General features: G+C 41.0%; 1 protein-coding gene across 14 annotated transcripts in view; it reads right to left on the bottom strand.

Moving 5' to 3' along the window:
• The window catches only part of sgip1a (SH3GL interacting endocytic adaptor 1a), a 279,362-nt gene that overhangs the window by 148,047 nt on the left and 105,471 nt on the right, over positions 1-25,844 (bottom strand). For all 14 annotated transcript variants that reach the window (XM_072574089.1, XM_072574090.1, XM_072574091.1 and 11 more), the window contains exon 3: positions 36-99. In XM_072574089.1, the coding sequence (XP_072430190.1) occupies positions 36-99 (64 nt within the window). The remainder of the gene's footprint in view (positions 1-35; positions 100-25,844) is intronic.

Genomic DNA, 25,844 nt, shown 5'->3' with positions numbered 1-25,844 from the left:
CAGAAGGAAGTGGATTATTTAAACGTAACACTTACGTTGAGTCAGTGTCTCTTTCTTTCTTCCGTATACCAAAAGCCTTCCTTGTACGTTTTTTCAATCCTGTTAAGATAAAAGTATTTATCCTGAGTTTAAATATAAATCAAATGTCAGAAGTGCTTCTCAGCATGATAGTACAATCCAAGTCCGAATCTTTGAAAGATCAATGGTATTTTGCAGTCAAAACAAAAAGGACAACATAATGAGAAGGTTCTACAAAAGGTCTGGTTCACTGAACATTTCACACTAAAGATTCACTTGATAAATTAAAATCCTTAAAATTCTGGTTAGAAATTGTATGTGTGAAATCACTGCTTTTACCTTCATCTGTAAATTTTAAAAAAAGATTGTTTCTCTTTACAATTGTATATCTCCGAGACAATATAAAATTATTGCAGATGAAAGCAGAGCTTGTGGCTATCTTGTCCAAGTGAATATGAGCAATCCATTTGGGTGAAACACCAGGAACTATGAAGACCAAGCTTCACCTGATGTCCACACATCATGAAATTAATCGCTAAATTTGACAATTTAACTTGAAGTGTTATATTGGAGACCTTTCATCAACTTTTCTTTTTACAAAGGAAGCTGGATGGACCTAAAATTACTGCAGTGCTCACCTGATCACAGTTTGAGCTAAGCATTAGGAGGCCCATGTGAAAAAGATGAAGTTGTTTGTACTGAAATTACTATTTCATAGAATCCCTATAGTGTGAAAACAGGCCATTTGGCACAACAAGTCCACACCTACCTTCCAAAGAGTAACCCACCCTGAGTTATACCCCGACCATATATTCCCCCTGACTAATGCATCTAACCTACACATCCCTGGACACTATGGGCAATTTAGCATGGCCAACTCACCTAACCTGCACATCTCTGCACTGTGGGAGGAAACCAGAGCACCCAGAGGAAACGCACGCAAACATGGGGAGAATGTGCGAACTCCACACAGTCGCCGGAGGCTGGAATCAAACCCAGGTCTCTGGCGCTGCTGCCTCACAGTGCCAACCACTGAACCACCGTCTGCCCATTTCTTTATCATCAGAGAGTACAGCATCCAGTGGAAAAACCAAAATAGGAGAGCAGCCATTTACCAAGTACTCAAAAGGTATCTTCAGTATCCGCTACTGTTTTTTTTCTCCACGAGGGTTGAATGTCTTTGGAATGCTCTTTGCCAAAAGGCAGTGACTATCGAAGATTTGAATATTTTTAAGGCACAGATAGATTCTGGATTATCAAGGAGCTGAAAGATTGTAGTTAACATCAGAGCAGCCATTATCTTATTGAATGGCAGAACAGGGTCAAAGGGCTGAGTGGTCTCCCCTTGTTCAGATGTTTATATGTGTATGCTAAGTTTACAAGTCATCCATTAAACGAGTATGATTTCATGTTGAAAATCTACCATTCAAGGATATGAAGGACTATTTAGTCCTATGGACTTAACTCCATAACCTTTATTTTCCCTCTCTGAATCAGACACTCTCCCTTTTAAAACATACTACCTGTGTCTGTGGGAAATTAAAATTTTTCTCTTTCACTCAAGAGAATTTTAGTAATTAGCTCCATTTTCTAGTAAATTGCATTTCAATTGGAATGTGACATTTAAATGAAAATAAGTAGAAAATATTTTTTGACGCAACAAGAGTTCAAAGTGGAGCTGATCGGTTCTCTCGACCCCCATCACACTCACCAAATCATTTAAAATAACTGTTTAATTTAATTAGTTGCTCAGTGTTGAATTTAAACAATTTAATCTTCAGCAAAATGACTGAAGGGAAGGGAGCCCACAGCTCTCAGCAAGCAGGAACCCCTCCCCCACCCTCTCCAGCTGCAGCAGAGGCGTCTGCAGCTGCCCCAGGGAACTTACCTACAGTGACAAGCCTCGTGGAAATGATCTCTAAACTCGATGCAAAGATCGATGCTTTCATTGAAGAATCCTGATGTCGATGGGACTCACTCTGGGCCGCGCCGCAAAAGCACGACCGAGACATTAAAGAAATCGAGCGCAGAGTCGGAGGGGCGGAGCTAAAGGCCGCGACCTCCGAAACTACAGCGCAATCGGCCGTGGATCGGGTCCAGACTCTCGAACAGCAACTCCAGACCTTAGAGAATCATATTGATGACCTCGATAATCAAGGTCGTCGAAAAAAATATTCGTTTGCTCAGCCTTCCCGAACGGGAAGAGGAAGGCTAGCTTACAGTGTTTCTCGAGCAGTGGCTGCCACAGCTTTTAAATCTGGAGGCTGGATCAGGCCAGGTAAGGGTGGAATGGGCCTATCGGGTCGCAATACGCGGGCCTGGCTCAAACCAGCGCCATCGCCCGGTCCTGTTCTGGCTGCAGAGCTATAGGGAGAGACAGATACTCCTAGAAGCCTCTAGAAATCTTGGAAAAGATTTCCAATCCATGATCTATAAAGGATCCAAGATCATGTTATTCCAGGACTTTTCCCCAGCTCTGGTCCGAAAGAGAAAGGCATTCGATGAGGCGAAGAAGTGTTTAAGGGTGCTCACTGTTAACTCTAGCTTTGTATTATATCTGAATTCTCCTTATCCTATTGAGGAGCGCCTGGATCAAGGGTGGGGCATTGGTTGGGAGAGGATACAATGGACCTTTGGAAAGGAAGTGACACCCCCTGAGAACAAGGGGGAAAATCTCCATTTAAATACTTTTTTTTATTATTTAGAAATAGTTTTTTGTTATACTGTTGTGAGAGTGTATTAGAGAGCCTTTATTTTTGTGAATTTTATATGCTCTATGCTCGGGATGTTCTGGATAGGGTTTCCCCTCCCAAGGGGTCTCGGATTTGCCCGGATGATTATGGTTGATCAGTTGGTTAAGTGGTGCACCTGGAATGTCAAGAGGAGTAATTCGCCAGTCAAAAAGGAAGAAAATATTATCAAATCTTAAGAAAGAAAGAGTTGATATAGCTCTCCTACAGGAGACACATCTGTTGGATAAAGAACACTTGAAATTACGACAGGGTGGATTTGATCAGGCTTCTTTTTCTTCTTTTAGCTCAAAAAGTAGGGGAGTTGCTATTCTTATTCGGAAGAATTTCCCTTTCAAAATCCTAAATCAGATAAAAGACGAATCTGGACGATATATTCTGATTAAAGCCCTTATAAATGGGGAAGAATATGGGATTTTAAATTTGTACTCCCTCCCCCCCCCCCCCGACACACCCCTTTAAATTTATAACGGAAGCCTTCTCAAAATTGATGGCTTTTGGTGCCCGTCATACAATTATAGGGGGAGACTTTAAATTGTATTATGGATCCGGAAATAGATAGGATTCCCATGAGTACTGCAGGAGTATCTCCCAGATCTAGACAATTGGTGGATCTGAACAAAGAATTAGGATTAGTAGATATATGGAGATGTCTTCATCCACAGGGCAGAGATTTTTCTTTTTACTCCAATCCACATAAATGTCATACCAGAATTGATATGTTTTTTGCCCCCTCGATTTTTTTAAATTCCATATCATCCTGTAAAATAGGTAGTATAGTAATTTCCAACCACGCTGCTGTATATATGGAAACTAAGGCGAGGAACAATGGGACATCCCCTCGGCATTGGCGTATGGACCCCTTCCTAATGAAAGATAGTAAATTTGTAAAGTACTTCTCTCAAGAATTTAAAACCTTTTTAGAAATTAATTTAGGTACGGCTAGCAACCCATCAATGATGTGGAAGACCATCAAAGCTTACATGCGAAGTTGGATCATCTCCTACTCAGCAACCCAGAAAAAAATTAAAGGGAGAACAACAGCGTCTGCTCGAAGCTCGCTTAAAGGTAGCTGAAACTGCATACGCTGACAGACCTTCTATTATTAAATTGCAAAGGATTACGGCCCTTAGGACAGCTCTAAACACTACGCTTACCCAAACGGCTAAGCGGGAAATATTATTTGCAAAACAAAGGTTATATGAATTTGGCGACAAACCAGGTAGATACTAAGCATTTCTTGCAAAGAAAAAAATCAAACAAACTATCACGTCGATCAAGGAAAGTACGGGTATTTTGACTCATGATTATAAAAAGATTATTGCAATCTTTAGAAAATTTTGTTCTGATTTATATAAATCGCAGGATTGTGAAGACAGGACTAGGCGGATACAATCATTTTTTAAAAATTTGACTTTTCCAGGCCTAACTCCGGAACAGGTATCGGTCTTAAATGCTCCCCTAACAGTCCAAGAAATATTTGACGCAATCAGGCAACTTCAGAGCAGTAAGACAAATGGCCCAGATGGTTTTCAAGCTGAATTCTATAAAGAATTTACAGAAATATTGGCTGGTCCACTTATGGACATGTATAACTATGCATATAGTCAGGGCTGTCTCCCGCCTTCGCTGAAAGAGGCAAATATCTATCTTATCCTTAAAAAAGGAAAGGATCCAGAAGATTGAACGTCATATAGACCAATATCCTTGTAAATGTAGATCTTAAAATCCTTTCTAAAACGTTAGCATTGAGACTAGAAAAGGGTACTGCCATATATCAAAGGAGGATCAGACGGGGTTTATTAAGGGCCATAGATCATCCAATAATATTACAAGGGTTTTGAATATGATTCAAGCCTGCCATCAGGGAAAGATACCAGGAGTAGTAGTTTCATTAGGTGCGGAAAAGGCATTTGATAGGGTGAATGGTCATATTTGTTTTACACATTGAAAAGGTTTGGCATTCGAAAGGTGTTTACCAAATGGGTCTCAACACTGTATAGTGATCTCAAAGCAGTTGTGGTTACCAATGGATTAGGTTCGGGTAGCTTCAGTGTGGGTAGGGGCTGCCGTCAGGGATGTCCTCTCTCGCCATTGTTATTTACGCTAATAATTGAGCCACTAGCAGAAGCTATACGGGCTGATCCTAATATAACAGCCCCGAGGATTGGTACAGGTAAACATAAAATTACCCTGTATGCAGATGATGTTCTTCTATTCCTCAGTAATCCTCTGATGTCCGTACCTCGCTTAATCCAAGGTATTAATACATTCAGCGCATTCTCAGGCTATAAAATTAATTTCTCAAAATTGGAGGCTATGCCAACGGGTGGCCTTGCTATGATACCCCACTTAGTGGATAGATCCCATTTTCCCTTTCATTGGTCCCTGGAGGGTTTCTTATATTTAGGCAATTTTATTACCCCAGTATTTGGTCAGTTATACAAGGCTAACTTTGTGCACTTACTGGAAAGGATAAGGCAGGACCTCCGGCGATGGGGAGACCTTCCAATTTCCTGGCTGGGTAGAATAGCACTCATTAAAATGAATGTCCTGCCCTGTCTCCTATACCCTATGAGAATGCTTCCGGTGATGCTGCAGAGGCTGGCACTACGTAAATTATATGACTGGTTGGGTTCCTTTAACTGGAATCATAGACGGCTACTCATTAAGCTGAAGAAGCTACAGCTTCCACAGGCAAGGGGAAGATTGGACTTAACTGATATTTCCTAAAATCTGGCAAGTTCCTTATTAAGTTACATAGCTGATTGATTGTGGATCAAACAAGACCCAATCTGGCTGGACATTGAGGCTTCTCAAGTAAAATGCCCACTTATTAACCTTTTATTTTCAAACAAGAGGAAAATCATTACGGATTACTGTAAAAACCCTATAATACTAAATACAATTAAAGCTTGGAATATAATGCGGCAAAATGAGGGCAACTCACATGAAACATCCCCCTATGCGCCGATAGTGGGAGCATGGGGATTCCAACTGGGGTTTACAGACGCCACTTTTAAACTCTGGAGATCCAGGGGTATCTCATGTCTAGGGGACCTATTTAAAGATGGGGTCTGATGTCTTTTGAACAGCTGGATCAGAAATTCGGATTACCTAATGGAGACCTCTATTGATACTTCCAAATTCGAGACTATATACAGAACAAGACTATGTTATTAGATAGTCTTTATAAATCAGATAGAGAATGTAGAGCACTACGACCAATGGGGGGGTATCATCCATCAGTACTATTTATCATTTACTACATGATGAAGTATCGGGAGATATGGACAATCTGCTTAAAACATGGGATCAGGAATTGGGACTAGAAATCTCTATAGAAACGTGGAATGACATTTGAGAAAACGCCAGAAGAATCACCATCTGTAACAGAACTCAGGCTATCCAGCTGAAGATACTTCATAGGGCCCATATAATACCGGATCGATTGGCAAAATTTAAGGTAGGGGCATCTCCAATGTGTCCCAAATGTAAAATAGAGGTGGGCACTCTTGTACATTATCTACAGATCTTATGACAGGTCCATAGACACTGGACTAAAGCAGCAAATGCCCTGACAGAAATTTTAGGAACGGAAATTAAAGTGGACCCTGTATCTCTTCTTTTGGGCTTTTCGAACTTATCCTCCCTGGATATGCATGGGAAGAGACTATTTTCTATTCTCTCTTTCTGTGCAAGGAAAAATATTTTGGTAAGCTGGGTGGCTGAGGGTCCCCCTGGATATTCAAATTGGCACAGATTAATTATGGAATGTATTCCCCTTTACTTCCTTACAAATATGGTGCACCGAAAGACCGAATTACTTTATAAAATATGGCAGCCCTTCTTGAATTATATGAATACAGATATTTCAGCTATCCTAACAAGGGCTTTTATTTAATTGAGATTACGAACCTGGCTGGTCCGGGGCCCCTTGGGAGAGGAATCCCGCACGAATACGGGTTTTGTTACATCTGATGTTAACACAATCCGAGCATGTATCTCACTACCCAATTTCTATGTTATCCGCTGTTGTGTTTTTTTCTCTTTCTCTTATTTGAATAATGTAAGAGACTTAAATATACACTCTGGTTAGTTGTAGGTTAGATTAGTAGTTAGTTAAGTTTTGTTTATTTTTCTCGGTATTTTTCTTCTGTTAAATTTTGATTATTATATATTTAAGATTTAATTGTATATCAATGTTTGTACTTGAGAGAGTTTTGTTTATTTTTTGTAAACTTGTAAAAATGTTAAATTTCTAATAAAAATATCTATATAAAAAAAGTCTGGAGTTAATTTACAAATTTTCAGATGACAAAAATCGGAGGGACAGTCAATAGTAGGAAAGTCTACAACGACTAACAGGTGGACATTAATAAACTTGCGGAACAGATAAATAATTGACAAATGAAGCTCAGCACAGATAAAAGTGAGATAGTAAATTTTGGTAGAAGAATAATTAGATGTAAACTGCCCAGAAATTGGAAGATGCAATTCGGAAGGCAGGTGGATAAAGGGATCTTGCAGTACAAATACACCAATTACTGAAAGCTGTATATTAGTTTGGAAAGGTCATTAAAGTAAACCAAAAACACAGGCTTTTTTTAAAATGGGGGAGGTAGAGCTACTGGGAAGCTCAGAACCACAGATGCTTGCATCATCTTTAAAAAGGTGCTGTCCACCCAGACATGTACTGTCAGTCCAGATCAGAAAGTTAGGCTAAACATGCATTGAACCTTAATCCCAAAAGCAATGCGTGCAGTTCTAATAACCATCAGGAAAAGATTGACAGGCTGATTTCTTTGCTGTTGAAGAAATTAAATCTTAGGAGTAACCTAATAGAGGTCTTCAAAATCATGAAGGTATTTGATATAGTGGGTATGAGATTTTAAGGGGTTAATTTGCTCTGCTGACCTTCAAGAAACTGGATGTCCCTGGGTAGGGTGGTGTGCTTCTCTATCTTGGAGGTACAATCTCCTATTATTCAGAGAAAATTCACATTATTACCCCCTATTCAGAATCAAAAAGAACAGAGTTAAAATTCTGACTATTCCCTGCAATTAAAGAAAAGATTTATACCAGATCTTACCTTTAAGGAACGATCTAAATTACATTATCTCAAGAAACAATCAGAACACTGCATTGTGTCTCGAGTCGCATGTGACTGTGGGGGAGTGGCTGGGGATTGTCTTGTGGGCATTACTAACTGTGATGGGAGATTTTGTATAAAAGGAAGAACTGGTTCCTTTGCTCAGAGAGATCTCTTGACAGTCAGCTAGTGTTGTGAAGAGTGTGTTAACGGTTTCTCCAAAGCTTATAGCTGCTTAATAAATTTTGACTGTTCGGAGATGTTGGCACATTGCAGTTCATCAATAATGTGTCCTCTTGCAGAGGAACTTAACTACAAGTTACCAACATAATACCATGATTTATCAATTCAATAGGGAACTTTGGAGAAAACCAGTGGTGAGAATATGAAACCACGTGGAATGATTGAACTGAATAGCACAAGTGTAATGGTAATACTGAAATAGGAGGGAGGGAAGTGAATAGTGGATTACAATGCTTTAAAGCAATACCAGCTTTAGCAAAGATGAAAAAAAAGAGGTTTGACAGAAGCATAAAAGGAGCATGAACTGGTTGGGTTGAATGGCCTGGTTCTATGCAGTCTTTCTTTTGTTGCCCTAAATAAAATAATTTATACATTAACCAGATATGAAGATCCTTACTGACTGACATTTTGAGAAGAGAAACAAATTATTTAAGATGCAGTTGTGTTGGTGGGTGATGATGGTGAATGACTACCTACAGCAGAACATGGTAGATGGTGTGGTACTAACAGCTGACCAAACATCCACAAGGAGGAGATACAGAAGAATTAAGGCTTTAAAAGGAGCACAAAATATGGCAAGCATCTTGAATCTTAAAGTTGGATTTTCTGTGCACATAGGCAGGAAATGACAATGTTCTCACAAAAATGTTAATAAGATGATCGGAGCCTTTTACATAGAAAACAACAGTCTAACACAAAAGGTGCAGTCAAGGACGGCAAGATGATAAAATGGACCGATTGACAGGCATCTCCAAATGCTTGGATTAAAGAGGTAGCGTGTCAGGAAAGCCTTAAAGGGACGATGCCTCTTAGCACGGCAGAGAAGCAGGAGGCTAAGTTCAGCTCCTAAAAATCTGAACAGAAGGAGGCCAGCAACAATGGGGCAAGGAGGGATTATTTAAAAAAAAGGGATGTTGGAGGGAGATTGTGGAGCTGGAGAAAGCTGCAGACCTAGGGAGGATGAAGATAATGAAGGAATTTTAGACAAGCATGACTATTTTTTAAAAAATTGTTGAGGCGTTGGGAACCAACATAGATCGGCAACAAAACTCATGAATAAGTGGAACTTGTGTGATGGGCAGCAAAGTTTTGTTTGAGCTGGTTTGTAAAGGATAGCGGACAGGAAAACAGCCAGAAAGGTGTTGTAACAGCCATATTTGACTAAACCATTGACTAGGGTTTCCATGGTAACGAATGAAGGTGGTGCTAGAGATAGCTGACAATACTGAAGGAAGATGTAATACTTATTGAACAGAATGCAGAGACTAGTATTCCCTTTGAAAATTGTCAGGGAAAAGGAAAAATCATTGTTAAGAATACAAAGTCTGTAACTAAAAAGGGATAGATTCAAGATTTTCCCAATTTTTAACTGCAATTTTTTAATTTAAAATTTAACATGTCATACAGATGCCTTTACCTGTATTTTTGATTGCGGACAAAAATAGGAAAAGGACTATTTAAAACTATGCTTTATGAAAAGGTGTTTTGTTTTGAAGTGCAGCATTACAAGTTACTGGAACTCTGTCAGTTGTGTTTACACTGCTGCTTTGATAAAACAATGGAGAAGGTTGTTTGTAAAATGACCCAGCACTACAAGGCACACACAAAAAGTGAGGTTTAGGACCTCTTGTGATACAAATGGCAGTGTCCCCAACTCTGAGCTTGGAGACCTAGATTCAGGTCCTACCTCCTCCAGAGATGTCTACTAATGTCTCTGGTCAGGTTGATAAGGAAAACACCTACAAAAGTGAGAGTTGACTGACAACAGATTGCTGAATAATTTGTGAAGTGGTGACCAGTAGTGGATGCCAAAGGCTATCAAGCCTTATGACAACTATGATCGGCTCTTGGGTAGCTGAACAGCTTTTGGATGAGAAAGATCCTGGCAGAAAACCTCAGACTGCTGAACGAACAGATGGTGGGTCTCCCTCCCCAGTAAAGTACCTAAAACCTGAAGAAAGCCATATTATTTTCCCTCACCATTTGCTGTAAGCTGTGGCCTTTGACTAAAAAGACGTTGCACTGAGTGTAGCAATTGCCTGTCCCTCCTCAAATGAAAAGTAAAATAATCTGGAATAGAGATATTGAAGAATAGGAAACCATGGCAAGTAAAGGCTTCATTTCAGTGAGGCATTTGGACTGGGGCCATTGAATTGCTTCCCCAGATTTTTGATTTCCTGTGACATTATAACACCAATTTTTATTTTGTCTGTATCGGTGTACATTTTTTTTAAAAAGGGAGTTAAAAGTTTTAACTAGTAACAATGTCAATGATTGTTACCTTGGGTTTAGTATCTATTTTTAATAAATAGTAGTTCTTGCTAGATACAGAAACCTGGCTTTCTGTTGGTCTCCGTCTATGAGACAGAAATTGTGAACTTTTGTATAATTTGATAAAATTTTATAATTTATACAATGACTTCAGGAATAGTTGAGCTTGACTTCCAGTGCATTACTCCAGTGAGGTGTGACAATATATCTACTGATGGCAAAAACTTTAATTTATTGCCAACCCCAGTTGACCTTAAGTGTAATCAGTCTTTTTGAACCCTGCAGTCTTGTGGTACAGGAGAAAAGGCTTTCCCACAATGCTGTTAGGTCAGGAGAGCCAAGGTTTTGACAAAACAACAATGCAGATCAAGCACTATACTGCTGTTGTGGGATTTCCAAGGAATTTGAAAGAGATACTGTTTCCCCAAGTGCAGGAGGCCGTAGATTTAAAAGCACTTTGCTGAAAAAAAACTTGAATTGTAAATTGCAGCTCATCTAAAAGGTTAGATATCAGACAAGCAGTGTGGGATCACAACAGCAGTTGAAGCTCAAGGGAGGTGGAGCTATGTATTGTTTGAGTACTTGTGGGAGTTAACACAACAAGCTTGATCACATTAATTATATTTAGCAAGAATTCAACACAAGAAAAAGCAAGATAAAAAGATATTTCTTGAATGCGTTTCTCAAAACATGGAGGGAAATGTGGACTAACTAGTATTACCATATTAAATATATTTTCCATGTTTTGCATCACATATTACATTTATTAGTTCATTAGCTCTGTGTATAAGTGTTCCTGCACAATAAATGGATGAAAGTGTCTTTTTTTATATTACATGTGGGTGTCACGAGCTAGGCTGGCACTTTAATTGTCTGTCCCTAATTAGAAGAAAGAGCAGCACAGCACTGTCCCTTCAGCTCTCAATGGTGTGTTGACCTTTTATCAGACTAACCTATATTCCCTTCATTGTACTATCTTCCATGTGCCTATCCAAGAGTCACATAAAATGTCCCTAACGTATCTCACTCGATTACCACTGCTGGCATTGGGTTCCACGCACCTAGCACTCTCTAGTGTAGTTTCCCAGGATAAGGTGGTATTCAGCTACCTTCTTGAATCATGCAGTTCCTGGAGCGCATCAGGAGACCCTGAGAGATGTTGGAGAGTAATTCCATTATTTCAACCCAGTGGCAATAAAAAGAAATAGTGCCTGGGAAGCCAGGGAGGAGATTGCTGAGTCTTTGGCTTTGACCTTTATGTTATCATTTTCTACAGGAATAGTGCCAGAAGACTGGAGGATAGCAAATGTTGTCCCCTTGTTCAAGAAGGGGAGTAGAGACAATCCTGGAAATTATAGACCAGTGAGCCTTACTTTGGTTATGGGTAAAAAGTGTTGGAATGGTTTATAAGAGATAGGATTTATAATCATCTAGAAAGGATTAAGTTGGTTAAAGATAAATCAACACGGTTTTATGAAGGGTAGGTCATGCCTCACAAATCTTAAAGAGTCTTTGAGAAGGTGACCAAACAGGAGGAGGAGGGTAAAGCAGTTGATGTGGTGTATTGGGATTTCAGTAAGGCGTTTGGTTCCTCATGGTAGACTATTGCTCAAAATGCAGAGGCTTGAGGGTGATTTAGTGGTTTGGGTTAGAAATTGGCTAGCCCAAAAGAAGACAGAGGGTGGTGGTTAATGTGAAATACTCATCTTGGAGTTCATTTACTAGTGGGCTACTGCAAGGATCTGTTTTGGGTCCACTGTTTGTCATTTTTATAAAATGACCTGGATGAGGGCATAGAAGGATGGGTTACTAAATTTGCGGATGACACTAAGGTTGGTAGAGTTGTGGACAGTGACGAAGGATGTTGTAGGTTACAGAGGGACGTGGATAAGCTGCAGAGCGGGGCGGAGGGGTGTCAAATGGAGTTTAATGCAAAAAAGTATGAGGTGATTCACTTTGGAAGGAGTAACAGGAATGCAGAGTACTGGGCTAATGGGAAGATTCTTGATATTGTAGATGAGTGGAGAGATCTCGGTGTCCATGTACACAGATCATTGAAAGTTGCCACCCAGTTTGATAGGGTTGTTAAGGACGCATATGGTGTGTTAGTGTTTATTGGTAGAGGCATTGAGTTTCAGAACCACAAGGTCCTTACTGTAGCTATATGGAAACCTCTGGTGGGGCCATACTTGGAATATTATATACAGTTCTGGTCACCGCATTATAGGAAGGACGTAGAAGCTTTGGAAAGGGTTCAGAAGAGATCAACTAGAATGTTGCCTGGTATAAAGGGAAGATCTTATGAGGAAAGGCTGAGGGACTGGAGGCTATTTTCATGAGAGGAGGAGTTTGAGAGGTGACTTAATTGAGACACAAGATAATCAGAGGGTTAGATTGGGTGGACAGAGAGCTTTCGGTGTCAGATGGTGATGGCTAGCATGAGGGGACATAGCTTTAAATTGAGGGGTGTTAAATATAGGGCAGATGTCAGAGGTAGGTTCTTTACTGAGTAATAGGGGTGTGGAACACACTGCCTGCAGCAGTAGTAACACTACCACAACAACCAACAAAGTTTATTTGGAAGCACTAGCTTTCGGAGAGCTGCTCCTTCACTTGATGAAGGAGCAGCACTCAAAGCTAGTGCTTCCAAATAAACTTGAACTATAACCTGTTGTGTGATTTTTAACTTTATCCACCCCAGTCCAACATCAGCGTCTTCAAATCAGGTAGTAAGCTCACCAACGTTAATGGCATTTAAATGGTCATCAGATAGGCCTATAGAGGAGAATGGAATACTGTAGGTTAGATGGCTTCAGATTGTTGCACCTTCCTGTTAAACCATCGAGGGACAAAGGGCTTGTACTGTGCTGTAATGTTCTGTTCTATGTAGTGTGTGGCTCAAAGGAGAACATGCAGGGGATGGTGTTCCTTTGCATCTGCTGTCCTTGTACTTCCATGTGGTAGAAGTCATTGGCTTGGGAGATGCCTTGGTGAATCACTTCATCTAAATGGCACATACTGCTGCCACTGTACATTGATATAAAGGGAGTAGATGATGGTAAATAGGGTGTCAACCAAGTGGGTTGTTTTATACTGGAGGAGGTCCAACTTCTTGAATATTGTTGAAGCTGCACTTAACCAGCAAAGTGTAAAATATTTCTTAACATTCCAGAGTTGTGCCTTTTGGATGGTGGACAGACGGTGGAGAGATAGGATTCCCAAAATATTGTCTGCACTTGCAACCACAGTATTTATGGAGCTTGTCCACCACAGTTTCTGGTCAATAGTAACACCCAGGTTTTGAAGGGGAGTGATTCATCATTGACTATGCTGTTAAAATTCAAACAGAGATAGATAAATTTTCCCTTGTTGGAGGAAGAATATCGTCTGGCACTTGTGTGTCAATGTTACTTGCCATTTATCAGTCCACCCCAAATCTTGTCCAGGTCTTGCTGTATATGGAGATGGACTGCTTTGGAATCGGAGGAGTCATGAAGGTGCAATCATGTAATCAGTGAACATCCCCAATTCCGACTTTGTATGCAGAGAATGTCATTGGTGAAGTAGCTAGAGGTGGCTGGGCTGAGGATATTCTGCAGGGGTCTCCTGGGTCTGAAATTACAGACCTCTAAAAACCACAATGGCCTTTTGTGTTTGACTACAAATCAGCAAGGAACTGGTTTTGATTTTTATTGACTCCAATTTTGCTAGAGCTCCTTGATGCCATATTGACTGGTAGCTTAATGTTCCAGGATACAAATGCTACAGGAAGGATAGAGAGGGAGGCAAAAGAGGAGGGGGAGTGGTGTTTTTGAGAAGGGATAGCATTACAACTGTACCAAGGGAGGATATTACCAGAAATACATCCAGGGAAGTTATTTGGGTGGAACTGAGAAATAAGAAAGGGATGATGACCTTATTGGGATTGCATTATAGACCCCCTAATAGTCAGAGAGAAATTGAAAAGCAAACTTGTAAGGAGATCTCAGCTATCTGTAATAATAATTGGTGGTTATAGTAAGGGATGTTAACTTTCCAAATAGACTGGGCCTGCCATAGTGTTAAGGGTTTACACGGAGAGGAATTTGTTAAGTGTGTACAAGACAACTTTCTGATTGAGTATGTGGATGCACCTACTAGACAGGGTGCAAAACATGACCTACTCTTGGGAAATAAGGCAAGGTGGGTGACTGAGGTGTCAGTGGGGGAGCACTTTGGAGCCAGTGACCATAAATCTATTAGTTTTAAATTAGTGATGGAAAAGGATAGACCAGATAGAAAAGTTGAAGTTCTAAATTGGAGAAAGGCCAATTTTGATGGTATTAGGCAAGAACTTTCAAAAGCGATTGGGGGCAGATGTTTGCAGGTAAAAAAAGACGGCTGGAAAATGGGAAGCCTTCAGAAATGAGATAACGAGAGTCCAGAGACAGTATATTCCTGCTGGGGTGAAAGGAAAGGCTGATGGCATAGGGAATGCCAGATGACTAAAGAAATTGAGGGTTTGGTTAAGAAAAAGGAGGAAGCCTTTGTCAGGTATAGACAGGTCAGATTGAGTGAATCCTTAGAGTATAAAGGAAGTAGGAGTCTACTTAAGAGGGAAATCAGGAGGGAAAAAAGGGGACACGAAATGGCTTTGGCAAATAGAGTAAAATGAGAATCCAAAGGGTTTTTACAAACATATTAAGGACAAACGGGTAACTAGGGAGAGAATAGGGCACCTCAAAGAACAGTAAGGCAGCCTTTGTGTGTAGCCGCAGAAAATGGGAGAAGATGCTAAATCAGTATTTTGCATCAATATTTACTGTGGAAAAGGATATGGAAGATATAGAATGTAGGGAAATAGATGGTGACACCTTGAAAAATGTCCACATTACAGAGGAGGAAGTGCTGGATGTATTGAAATGCATAAAGGTGGATAAATCCCCAAGACCTGATCAGGTCTACCCTAGAACTCTGTGGGAAGTTAGGGAAGGGATTGGTGGGCCCCTTGATGAAATATTTGTATCAATAGTCACAGGTGAGGTGCCAGAAGACTGGAAGTTGGCAAATGTGGTGCCACGGTTTAAGAAGTGTGGTAAGGACAAGCCAGGGAACTATAAACCAGTGAGCCTGATGTCAGTGGTGGGCAAGTTGTTAGAGGGAATCCTGAGGGACAGGATGTACATGTATTTGGAAAGGCAAGGACTGATTCGGGATAGTGTGTGCATGACTGTGTGTGGGAAGTTACGTCTCACAAACTTGATTGAGTTTTCTGAAGTAGTAACAAAGAGGATTGATGAAGGCAGTGTAGTAGATGTGATCTATGTGGACTTCAGTAAGGCATTCAACAAGGTTCCCCATGGGAGACTGATTAGCAAGGTTAGATCTCATGGAATACAGGGAGAACTAGCCATTTGGATACAGAACTGGCTCAAAAGGTAGAAGACAGAGGGTGGTGGAAGAGAGTTGTTTTTCAGATTGGAGGCCTGTGACCAGTGGAGTGCTACAAGGATCGGTGCTGGGTCCACTACTTTGTCATTTATATAGATGACTTGGATGCAAGCATAAAGAGGTATAGTTAGTAAGTTTGCAGATGACACCAAAATTGGAGGTGTCGTGGACAGCAAAGAGGGTTACCTCAGATTACAATGGGATCTTGAACAGATGGGCCAATGGGCTGAGAAGTGACAGATGGAATTTAATTCAGATAAATGCGAGGTGCTGCATTTTGGGAAAGCAAATCTTAGCAGGACTTATACACTTAATGGTAAGGTCCTAAGGAGTGTTGCTGAACAAAGACCTTGGAGTGCAGATTCATAGTTCCTTGAAAGTGGAGTCACAGGTAGATAGGATAGTGGATGCGGCGTCTGGTATGCTTTGCTTTATTGGTCAGAGTATGGAGTACAGGAGTTGAGAGGTCATGTTGCGACTGTACAAGTCATTGGTTAGGCCACTGTAGGAATATCGCGTGCAATTTTGGTCTCTTTCCTATTGGAAAGATGTGGTGAAACTTGAAAGGGTTCAGAAATGATTTACAAGGATGTTGCCAGGGCTGGAGGATTTGAGCTATAAAAAGGAGAGGCAGAACAGGCTGGGGCTGTTTTCCCTACAGCGTTGGAGGCTGAGGGGTGACCTTATAGAGGTTTACAAGATTATGAGGGGCATGGATAGGATAAATAGACAAAGTCTTTTCCCTGGGATGGGGGAGTCCAGAACGAGATGGTGTAAGTTTAGGGTGAGAGGGGAAAGATATAAAAGAGACCTACGGGGCAACTTTTTCACACAGAAGGAACGTGGTATGTGTATGGAATGAGCTGCCAGAGGAAGTGATGGAGGCTGGTACAACTGCAACATTTAAAAGGCATTTGGATGGGTACATGAATAGGAAGTGTTTGGAGGGATATGGGCTAGGTGCTGGCAGGTGGGACTAGATTGGGTTGGCATGTCTAGTCAGCATGGACAGGTTGGACCAAAGGGTCTGTTTCCATGCTGTACATTTCTATCACTATGACTCCATTGGAATAGTGCCTTACAGTCAAGGGCAGTCACATCTAGAGTCCAGCTCTTGTCTGTAATGAAGTCACGAGCCAATAGCTCTGCCAGAGCCCAGAGTGATCAGTGAGCAGGTTATTCCTTTGTTAGTGCTGCAGATAGCACAGTAGCCTTCCTCTTCCTCAATTTACTAGTGATTAACAGTAAATTGATAGGTTAATAATGACCAAGTTTGATTTGTCCTGTTTGTGTACAACATATACCATTGGCAACTACATGGTGTAACTATAGTGGAACAGCTTAGCGAGGGTATGGCTGGTTTTGGAATACTGCTCTTCAGTACTGTTGCCATAATGTTGTCAGGCCATAAAGCCTTTGCAATAGACAGAGCTAAATAATTACATAATCAACAGATCAAGTCTAACAACAAAACAAAAAAGTGCTGCAATGTATCCAGTGCCCTCAACCATTTCTTGATATCACACGAAGTGAACTGATTGGCTGAGGACTATTATCTGTGATGTTGGGACCTTGGGAAAAAGCAGCAAGGAGTCATTTAACAGTATTCTTGGCTGAAGATTGTTGCAAATACTTTAGCTTTTGCATTTAAGTATTGAGCTCCCTACCATTAAGAATCAAACCTCCTCCTCTTGTCAGTTGGTTAATTGTTCACTGTCATTCATAACTAAATGTGGGGCTGCAGAGCTTAAATCTCATTAAAAGGAAACAAGATATTGTTGATGCTGGAAATCTGAAATAAAAGAAATAAATTAGTTCCAAAGTAGTGCGATTGGACTCAAAATGTTGTTTCTGTTTCACTCCACAAATGCCACCTGACCTGCTGAGTTTCTCTTGTGCTTTGTTTGGATTTTAGGTCTGATCTGCTGGTTGTAGAATCATTTTGTTCTGTCTATTGCTGGTCGGTTCCGCTGTTTAGCATACAAATTGCCCTGTGTTGTAGCTTCACCATGCTAACATATTCTTTTATGTGTCCTGTACTGCTCCTGGCATGCTCCACTGCACTCTTCATTGATTGAAGATCAATCTCCTGAGTTGACAATAATGGTCAAATGGGGAATATGCTGGGTTATTAGCTTACAGATTGCTGTTGAGTATAGTTCTGTTGCTACTGATGAGTCACTGCCTCATGATTGTGCAGACTTGGTTTGCTAGATTTATTCAAAGTCTATCCCATTTAGCATACCACACAACCTAAGGAGGTATCCTCAACATTAAGATTGGCCTCCACAATAAGAGGGATTGTTCCTACTGATACAGTCATGGATGGATGCATCTGCTTTAGACAGATTGATGAACATGTAGAGTTGTCATTTCCCTCAACTTGCCACAGACTCAGTACAGCAGCCAGGACCATAAGTACTCTATCATTTTGGTTAGTACCTTGGTAACAAGCCACACTCGACGATGGAAACTTAAATGCTCCAAGCAGAATACCTTTCATGTCTCAATGCCATTTTCAAGTGGTATTTAACATGAACAAGTACCAATTTATCAGCTGAGATGGAGTAGGGTGGTGAGTGTGTGTATTGTGAGAGAGATAATCAGCATGTCATTACCTTACCCATGTTGGCCCAGATGTTGAGGATTTCCAGGCAATTCCTTCCTGACTGTAAATCAGCATGCTTCTACCTCTGTTCTGCTTGTGGCACAGGAGATCACCATAGATGGTTATGTTGGTGATAGTCCAGTAATACCTCTCACTAGCAACATAAATGGTACAGCAGCCAGAAACTACACAATTCACAACAAATAGCTAGCATGGCTGACACTTCCAAACCCTAGTTTCTGTTTAACTACTAGGCCATACAGGTATCCTTATCTACATCTCATCAAAAGACTCTCCCCAAGTCACTACTATTCTGTCCTCAAAGACCCCAGATTCTATAGAGGACATCACATACACAGACAAGCAATTATACAAGTTCTAAACATGAGTTTTTATTCACAGCCACAAAAAAGTGAACACAAATTAATGGAATAGAGGCTGCAATTTGCCCACAATGCAAACCAAAAGCTGGCGTCATAACCAATGACTGACTATCTTACATCCTATGATGCAGTCTGCTGCACCCAGACTGACCCCATTACCCAAGCTCCTCAGTATCAATGACACGGATTTGTTACCTGCTCCAACTATGCAGAGTACAGCATGCCAGGATGCTATGGCACACTCTGGCCTATACTAGAGGGTGCCAAAGGCTTCACCAAGCAGCAGGACTGCATCTTCTGCAGCCCTATCATCAGTCACACCATAGCCCTGGGCACAGTATATGCACCAACTTGGGGCAGGCGCCATGCTAATGGAGTGATTGACACATTACATCTAAAAAGGGGCATGCCTGCTGTGGTCCAACCCCATTCCTATTCCAGGTCCACATCAACCATTCCGCTTGTCATTGTATTCAGTTGACTCCACGGTCATCCTTGTATGACAAAATGATGCCTCGATGTCCCTCTCCTCCCACAGCACCTTTGGAAGTTTCATAAGTGATGGGATGCTTCTGGCCAGCCTTCACCCCTTTTTTTATATCTTTGCCACTAACCTCTGCCTTACTGAGATGCAAATGTTAGATTTGCAAGTACCAGTGGCAAGATGCACTGTACCTTTGGTCAGCATATGGACCCTAAGCATGTACACAGGATGCATTGCAAATGGATGAAGAAACGATTGGAAATTTAATGTAAGTTGAGTTTGCAACATATGCTTCTGTACTGATGTACAGCAGATATCTATCTTGTGCTTTTATCTATCGAACGGCCACAGATTCTGCCCAGTTTGGGTGGTGCCCTATCCATTTCTTCATCTAGAGAATGGAGAGTGCTAGCAGTGAACACAGCCTCCAAGTCCCCTTTAACCTCACCCTAACCTGGCAGCCTATTTCCAACCGTACCTTCAATATAGAAGTGCATCATACTGAACTTTGCCTCAAACTGTCCTCGCTGCTCCCAGAATTCCAGCATTACACCTTAATGATGCCCTCCTCCCCTTTATTGTCATCACTTCTCCTGCGAAGGCCGTGGCGGTGGTCACTGCCAATAACCCCACCTCCCACAGCCTATCATGCCCTCTGATGTTGTTCTGCATGACCTCATGCACCTTTAATCTCCTGCATTACCATCCTTATCTAGATGTGCCTCTGCTTCCCCCCCCGCCCTGCCCCAGCCTAGACTCTACCAGGTCTTTTAGCAGTGAACTGCTTTGTTGCTCTACAGGCACTGAATGTCTGTCAACAGATGGACTCAGTGCTGTATTTACCCCTGATCTCTGACTAACTTGGATGAACAGCCCCAAGACAGGATTGGCCAGACCCCTGACCACTGTGTTGGCAGCTCCCCAATGGATGAAACAAATCCCCAGACTGTGGTGAGACCTAGCCCCTCACTATGCCTAGCCTAAGAAACAGATTCAGCCCCTGAATGTCTGCAGACTATGCCCGTGATTAATGGTATTAGGACTGCCCTGATGAGCAGTAGGCCGACCTCCTCCCATCTTGACTGGATTGAGGACTAGATCCCATCCCATCCCTGACATGGCCATTTCTTTAAATAAAAGATGGAGCTTGTTTGCTGTCAGGCAGGCAGCTGGTACATGCTATACATGTTTGAGACATCAATCTGTGTCATATAACAAAACACTCCTCTCTCTCCTGTCAGATCCTTACTGACAAGCAGTCTGTCTGTGGGGGTGTGCAAAAGGGCACATCAATCTGGCAGTACAAATCAAACCTTTAGAGTTTGACGGAAGTACTAACACAATAACAAGCAAGGCATGGATGCAGTAAGCATGCATATAGGAGCTAAGCGAGCAAGCGAGTAGCCCTGAGATGCAATTAGGTGCAATCTGCTAACAATGTGCCTGAGTGTGTAAATTCTCTTGTAGTTGTTGGGATGCTTTGGAATGGAGGCCAGTGTTTTCTAAGCTTCCTATAGGTAAATCAGTGAGGTGCTATGAGGATTGAGAGGAGTTAACAAATGTCAGATGTTAATGTGGATGTAGATAAGAGGTTTATTTAATTGGTGCCTGTGAATGGAGGCCAGAGATACAATTTGGTGCACAGCAACATGAAGGAATCTCACAGCCAGTGGTGAACTGAAGTTGCACACCGACTTCCATGTCGCTCATTTTCAACTTCTTCAGCACGTTTAGTAAAATAGGAAGTTGAATGTTAATGAGGATTGCACAATCAGTGAGGCATTTAACAAGCTATATACCCCCTTAATTGGCAACTGGCCACTGCCTAGCAAGAATCTCCCCTTGCTGCCTGACAGATGCATAAAATATATCGTGAATAGCTCACAAAGATTGGCATTCTCAGATAATTCTGCCACAAACCTCACCATAAGCCTATTGTGTTCAGACCTCTAAGATTCTGACCAATGTCTCAGATTCAACAGTTATGCATTCAGTACTTAGTGTAACCTATCCTCCTCCCTATCAGAAGTCACTGGAGTTGACATTTGGAGAGGTCTGGAGAGTACCAAGTACAGTAGAAGGTTAAATACATTGAATAGCCTTCTGAGTTGTTATAGGATACTGTTCTTTCAGGCACCATCTTCCAGGAGCAGAAGGTGGTCCAGCATATGCCAATTAGGCAACTGATTCCAGATGCGTTACAGCGCAAGAAAAAAATGAACTCAATTTCCAGCAATGAATATTTGGCAGTGTGCAAGAGCCATGGTAACCTTTATATATAAAAAAAATGGGAATGTCTCGAATACTCAATGCTGTCATGCGGTCAAAATTCCAAAAAGGCAGTGAAGTTAAGCTTTGACTCACATGGACAAAGCTGTGAAATGGAAAGGAAGAACTTAATTTCAAAAAGAGGGTCGCTAATCTCACTTTAACAGGTCATTGGGCATCTTAATGAGATTGCATGCAACACTGGCACGTATGGAGAAGCACAAAAGCTGTCAAGAGATGGTAATCTGAATGGTAGTTCTCCATTTCTGCAAGGAAGGAGAGATAATCATAGCATCTCCAGCATATCTCAGCAGATGAAATGAGTTGAAGTTAGAAATAGTGGGCAGAACAATAAAAACAAATGAAGGGAATATTAAGATTGAATGGGCAGACAAAGAGAAATAGAGGCAATGACAAGAGAGCAAAAAGAAATGAAAGTTAAGCTAATTAATAAATGAGTCAGAGGAAAGCATATGTAACAATGGGATAAACTTATGCAAGGCAAATTAATACAAATGGCACACAGAGGGAACGAGTAGTTAGGATGTAGCTGCTGAACAATAGAAAAATAACAATCGGCATGAGTGACATCTAGGGAAAGCAAATTAAATCTCTGATGCGATTAACATTTCCTACTTTGCAATGATTACAGTAATTTTTATTATTTTGAGTATTCTTAAATCAAAGATGTTGTTAGGGATCGATTGGTAAAAACCAAAACAGTCCGAGCTCTCTATCTTGTCCAGATTACTGGCTTCATTACTCATGAACATTTCCCACTTATTTTTCTGAAATTCAGATTATACCTACATTCCCTTCTTGCTAGTTCTCACTTTATTAAAATCATGACTCATTAGCTTGTCTTATTTTAGCTCCACTTACAATATCAAAATTGTGAAAAATTGGATGCCCTTCAGTCATCCCTTCCTCCTACAGCTAATTTTCCAAGTCAAAGATTGGCGTTAATAAATATTTCTTTTACCCTATCTTCTCTTTGGCTATTTGTATACAATATTTCTTTGACACTTTGGATTCTCAAAATAAAAGGTAAGTTGCCCTGCTTCAGATATACTAATCCTCTGCTCATCAGTTGCAGCGATGTCAGACTCACTTTGGTGTTTCAATTACATCTGATTCTCGATCCTGAACTGAAACACCTTGATTAGGTGTCAGCTGGACACATCAGGTGAAAGCGAAAAAGGAGAAAAAGGATAAATAAAATTATTTGTCTAACAGTACATGGATAAAAGATTATCTAAACCTCAGAATTCAGAGAGCCCAGAAAGCCATTATCTTGTCCTAGATGTGTCAATGGAGGATGAAAAGGAAGAATTCCCATTTTGAAATTGTATTCTTTGTTTCAGATTAGAAATCCTGATCATATTCTGTATAAGCCCAGTAACTCGGAGCTAATTTGACGACACTTCTTCAGACATACATCCTATTAAGTACTCTATTCTATTCTTCCAGTTCAGTTTCTCAATCTCATTTGTTTCAATTATGCAACCTTCCATCCCATAAGAGATACCTTCTGTTTTCCTAACTGAAGATGCTCTGCTCCTAGCTGAGTCTCCACCATATCTGCTACGTTTCCTGCACTTCCACTCTCAAATCATTCTCCCGGAAGCATGATAATGTTCCTCTCACTCTTACATTCCACTCCATCAGTGGTTGTATCCATGGATCCATTCCATCATTCTTGAATCACAAAACATCCCGCCGCTCCCCCCCACCTCCCAACACCCAAAAACTGCCGCCAAACCCTGACCCCTTTTCAGCATTTTGATGGGATTCTTCTGTGACACCTTGGTCTATCCCTCATTCACTCCAACTCCCTGCCTTCTCTCACAGCAATTGTTAATGCAAATATGGGAGACTTAACACCTCCCCTTTTACTTCTCTTTTCACTATCCGACACACATACTCAGTTTTGATAATTATATTCATTCTTCATATTGTACTTTCCTCCAGGCATTGATCAGTTGAAAAATCAAGCATTGGATTAGTTGAATGCTTTGCAGAATACCTTGCTCAGTCCAGAGCATTGCCTCGAGCCCCTGCTAACTTGTCAACTTGAGAACAAAGTGGGAAATTAAAATAACATCACTGTACTGCAACAATATAGCAGGGCAAGGACAAACTGCAGTAGCTCCAGTTTGAGGAACACTACCTCATCTTTAGATTAGCACTTTAGCTTCATGGAGTTCACATTCAATTCAACATTTTCAAATCTGTTCCATGTTCTATTTTCTTTGCTGGCTTTGGTGTTTTTTTTTCTTATTATTTTCACTTGCAGGTTGTAAACACAGCTTTTCTTTCACATCTGGATTAGTGGTGCTGGAAGAGCACAGCAGTTCAGGCAGCATCCAACGAGCAGCGAAATCAACGTTTCGGGCAAAAGCCCTTCATCAGGAATGATGAAGGGCTTTTGCCCGAAACGTTGATTGCGCTGCTCGTTGGATGCTGCCTGAACTGCTGTGCTCTTCCAGCACCACTAATCCAGTATTTGATTTTCAGCATCTGCAGTCATTGTTTTTACCTTTTCTTTCACATCACCCTATTTTCCTTAGACCCTCTAAAGATGAATTCTTCCACCATTCTATCTTTGTCTTCCAGCCCATTGAATTTATGACACCCTTCCCTAGCTCCAAACCTATTAGCCAGTTCATCAATTTGAAATATTAGCCCTGTTTCTGTCACGAGATGATAACTGATCAACAAGGAATTGATCCATTTCTACTCTTAATCCAGATGCCAAGTAAAATGCAAAAATAAATAAATCTGTTTTTATACAAGTGATGCAAACAGGTCAGGGTAACTAGTGGCACTAAACAGCATACAAATATCTTACTTAGCGCGTGAAGAATTCACACTATTTGCTGGTGTGATCCATCTAGTCCAGTTGCTACTCTCAGGGAGAGCATGGTGTAGGCACAAGCAATCCAGGTGAAAAAAGGGGCGAGCAGGGCTGAATGGCCTATTCCTGTTGCTATGTCTTATGGAAAACTGGATATTTCTACAAAGTAGTACAACCAGGCATCATTTTAGAACTTTTTTTTCTTCCTTTTTCTTTGACATTAAAACAGTATTCCCAGATTCATTTAAGATTGAAAAGCTGACAGCTCAAAATGGGTTCATCACAAAATGTGTCTTGTCTCCTGTAACTAATCCAGACTTTTAAAAGCAAAGGAGAACAAATCCCTTGTTTCATTAAATTGGGTAGTTAGTAAATTATTTTTTTTCTTAATATTTAAAGAGGACAGAATTCTACAGTCCCCTGCTAGCAGGTTTGCAGGCAGGGAAGCCCCCCATATTTCCTGGATGGCTTTCCCATCATCCATCCAGCCACCAAACTGTTGGAAATTTATTGGGTGACAGTGTGGCACTCCTGCCTTCACCTATTTACACCCTGAACTGACTGATTAATGGCCACTTTAAGAGCCACATCCCTCCTGGTTGTAATCCTGAGGCCACACGATCAAGGATAGAGGTGGGGTTGAACAAAACCTGATAGGTTCCTTCATTTCCTGATTGGAGGCCACCAGCAAGTCTGGCCACAGCCTTCAATTACTCCCTTGTCCTGCCTTGGTCTATCTATGCAGAAGGATAAAACTTAATAGCGTTCTTCGAGGAAGTGACGAAGTTGAATAGATGAAGGAAGGGCTGTTGATGTCATATATGTGGACTTTAGTAAGGCGTTTGATAAGGTTCCCCATGGTAGACTAATGGAGAAAGTGAAGTCACATGGTGTAAAGGGTGTTCTAGCTAGTTAGATAAAGAACTGGTTGAGCAACAGGAGACAGAGAGTAGTAGTTGAAGGGAGTTTCTCAAAATAGAGAAAGATGACCAGTGGTGTTCCACAGGGGTGAGTATTGGGGTCACTGTTGTTTGTAATATACATAAATGATCTGGAAGAGGGCACTGTTGATATGATCAAAGTTTGCAGATGACACAAAGATTGGTAGAGTAGCAGAAAGCATAAGGGACTGTCAGAGAATACAGGAGGATATAGATAGACTGGAGAGTTGGGTGGAAAAGTGGCAGATAGATTTCAATCCAGACAAATGTGAGGTGATGCATTTAGGCAAGACTAACTCTAGAGTGAATTATACAATGAACAGAAGAGCCTTGGGAATAGTTAATGGGCAGAGAGATTTGGGAGTGCAGGTCCATTGTACCCTGAAGGTTGCTGCACAGGTGGATAGTGTGGTCAAGAAGGCATATAGTATACTTGCCTTCATTGGACGGGGTATTGAGTATAAGAGCTGGAAAGTCATGTTAACATTGTACAAGACAT

Source organism: Chiloscyllium punctatum, chromosome 7, assembly GCF_047496795.1.
Source record: "Chiloscyllium punctatum isolate Juve2018m chromosome 7, sChiPun1.3, whole genome shotgun sequence".
Lineage (NCBI taxonomy): Eukaryota > Metazoa > Chordata > Chondrichthyes > Orectolobiformes > Hemiscylliidae > Chiloscyllium > Chiloscyllium punctatum.
This window is presented reverse-complemented; position numbering and strand designations above follow the sequence as displayed.